General features: G+C 38.6%; 1 protein-coding gene across 2 annotated transcripts in view; it reads right to left on the reverse strand.

Annotated features, from left to right (window-relative positions):
* The window catches only part of csmd2 (CUB and Sushi multiple domains 2), a 262,154-nt gene that overhangs the window by 129,337 nt on the left and 129,811 nt on the right, over positions 1 to 3,006 (reverse strand). For both annotated transcript variants that reach the window (XM_005728850.1, XM_013909751.1), the window contains 2 exons: positions 1,350 to 1,437; positions 337 to 461 (listed from right to left, as the gene is read on the reverse strand). In XM_005728850.1, coding sequence (XP_005728907.1) covers positions 337 to 461; positions 1,350 to 1,437 — 213 coding nt within the window. The remainder of the gene's footprint in view (positions 1 to 336; positions 462 to 1,349; positions 1,438 to 3,006) is intronic.

Consider the following 3,006-nt stretch of genomic DNA (forward strand, 5'->3'; position numbering starts at 1 on the left):
TATATATATATATATATAAAAGATCTCTGATCCCTTCCCGGGCCTGTCACAAAATGGCCACAGGTTAGGAAAACATGATTGATGGACAGCACTTTGCCAGCATGGCTAAACAACAGGAAGCGAGAGAACGCCGGCCAAAGGTCAAAGTCAGGCCAGTCACAACATAATAGTGAATACTGAATCATGATACGGAGAGACCGAGCACCTATACAAAATGACAGCAGACCTGCCCACAAAAGCGACTTGAGCACTTGAGTATGAAATATAAATAGAGGTCACACTGAGTCTACCTCAATTACACAGGTGAAAAGATGAACAAGACACGTCAATCCTTACCTCTGCAGATGGGCCGATCGTCACTCCAGCCTACGTAGCTGTCTGTCACTCTGAGACAAGTGATGCTCTTCGAGCCCTGCAGTTCATAACCCTCGTCACAGGAGAAATGCACTGTGGCTCCTCGCCTGCAGTTAGGTTGCACACAGAAAAAACACACAAAAAAGCACGTCAGCACCACAAACCCTCCTGGTGCAATTCACCATTCAGCAGTGGATTTGCAGATGAGGTATAAATATAAAGAAGAAAAGTTTAGTGGGAAAAAATACACATTTGTTTTGCCTTTCCGCCTGTGATTTCCCATAGCGAGAGATGGATGTTACCCATTTGTCTGTGTTATCGTTGACCACTGATAGGGAAAATGGCTCAGACAGGAACAAAACTCCATGATCCCACTGGTAACATTTGTTTCTCTGTGCACATTTCTCTATTTGGTTTGGTTTCTGGGGCTGTCTATGGTGTGGCATCAGGTAATATGGTGGGTGCATGCTGGAGAACAATAGATGATTTGGTTTAGATGATTTAAATTCAATTCAATAAACTTCGTGAAGCTAAAACATTAATAAAGATCTAGGAGATCTTTATTAATGTCTGAATTTTGAAAAAAGCATGATTAGCACTGCAGTCCTAATATTGCAACGTTCTCTGACTAATGTACATTGTTTCATTATTAAAACAGTAAATTTTACTGACAAACTAAATTGAGAGAAAAGAGGTAAAAACTCATAATTTAAAGAACCACTGAAAGCAGAGAACTTGATTACATTTTTTGTACAAGCCATATACATTTCTAGTGTAGGGAATAAAGACAGAGATAAAGCATATTAGGGTCAACTCATGACTTTAAGGACAGTAAATAACAGAGATGAGAGTCTTTGCTAACCAAAACCTATTTTCTATGATGGCATTGTCTCAGTCAGACAGCTCTTCTTCAGGAAATGTTAACCTATTCATCTGCAGATAAAGTTATATTTTCTCTGAATATACTGATGTACCTGCTGGTTTCTGTTTTTTACCTGAAGTCAGAACCTTTTCTTTTTCCTCGATCTGGAATCCCAGGATCCGGACACATGTTGTGGCCCTGTGCTACACCCATCTGAGACACTGACAGGCAAAGACAGAGATAAAACATTAAAAAGATTCTGACAAAATCACAGGAACGTACAAAAATGTAGCAAGTGTCAGTGAAATTAGTTACTCAGCAACAAATATGCTTATCATTTGAAAATAAATGTTATCCTTGTCCACGGTTCTTAAATTGTCTCAATGGGTGCAAAACTGGAAAGTGAAGTGTAACAAGGGGTCAAGTAAACATAGTGAGCTGGGAGAACCCTGACTGAGCAGGACGGGTCAAAGTTCTGCTGGGTCCACTGAGCGTGACACCTGCTCATTGGCCAGACTCCAGGTCTGTGGCAACGCGGGACAGAATTTCCAACAAAGGTGAAAAAGGCTATGTTAATAGATTATTGTTAATCTTAAGTGATAACTGTTTAATAAACAGGAGGACAACAATGTTAAAAAGTCAGGGAAATTAAGCCTGTATGTAAATATGTGCTTAAATGTCAGGCTTATGCACATTGCACATAATGCTTTTAATCTTATCCAATTAAAAATAAATCATTAAACAAATACGCTATAAACTATAAAGAGTCAATGCAAAATCTGAGCAGTAAGCCAGAAAAAATCAAAGATTAAAGAATAAATAAGTAACACTTGAAATTTAAATGAAAAATCTAAAAGAGGTTGAAGCTATGTTAAAGTATAACAAATACCAAGAATGCTGCAGTTATTTATGTTACAGTTCTGTGAGAAAAAAATGAAATATTTTGAACTTTATTTACCATAATGCTTGTTTTTTAAATACATACTCCCAGCAGTCAAAAAATGTAGAAATGCAAAGTGAAGTACAGTAAGGTAAATTAATACAAATTGAAACATAAGGGTTAAAAGCAGTGTGGGAGAAAGAAGTGGATAAAACAACAGTAAATGGCCTTGAGGCGGTATTGAAATTACCACCTCAAGGCTCCTCTTTTGTTCAACAGGTTGTTATTAGATCCTTAAACATCCATCTCTGTGTCACTCTACACAGGTGACTCATAGCTGTCACGTTGCTAACGTTACAGATATTTGAAGAAAGTGAAATCGGTTGTCGCATAGTGAAATCCAACACACGATGAGAGGAAGAAATGGCAAAGAAAACACAGCCAATGCAGTTACTGCTCTCCATTTGCAATGTGAAGTACATCTCTAGCACAGACTGTGTGTCTTTTTTGGCTATGGCACTTTTGACAGTCAGCAGTCACTCTTGTTTTTCTGGCCAAAGTGTAGTGCAACAGAGAAACCTTAAAATGACTTTGATGATGTGAGACAGGCGTCTTCTCAAAAGCCTGACAGATTAGCTGATGAAACAATAAAGTAGGTTTGCCACTGATGGAATTCAAGCAGCATATTCCGAGTGTCTATATGCTTTCTGGTATTACACCTTGAGTCGCTTGTGTTAGCTTGTAGCTGAGCTGATGGACACTTGTCAAGAAATTCCTACATGTTATTACAGTGGGGCAAAAAAGTATTTAGTCAGCCACCGATTGTGCAAGTTCCCCCACTTAAAATGATGACAGAGGTCAGTAATTTGGACCAGAGGTACACTTCAACTGTGAGAGACAGAATGTGAAA

This window comes from Pundamilia nyererei, unplaced genomic scaffold, assembly GCF_000239375.1.
Source record: "Pundamilia nyererei isolate P.nyererei 1_Seehausen unplaced genomic scaffold, PunNye1.0 scaffold00030, whole genome shotgun sequence".
NCBI lineage: Eukaryota > Metazoa > Chordata > Actinopteri > Cichliformes > Cichlidae > Pundamilia > Pundamilia nyererei.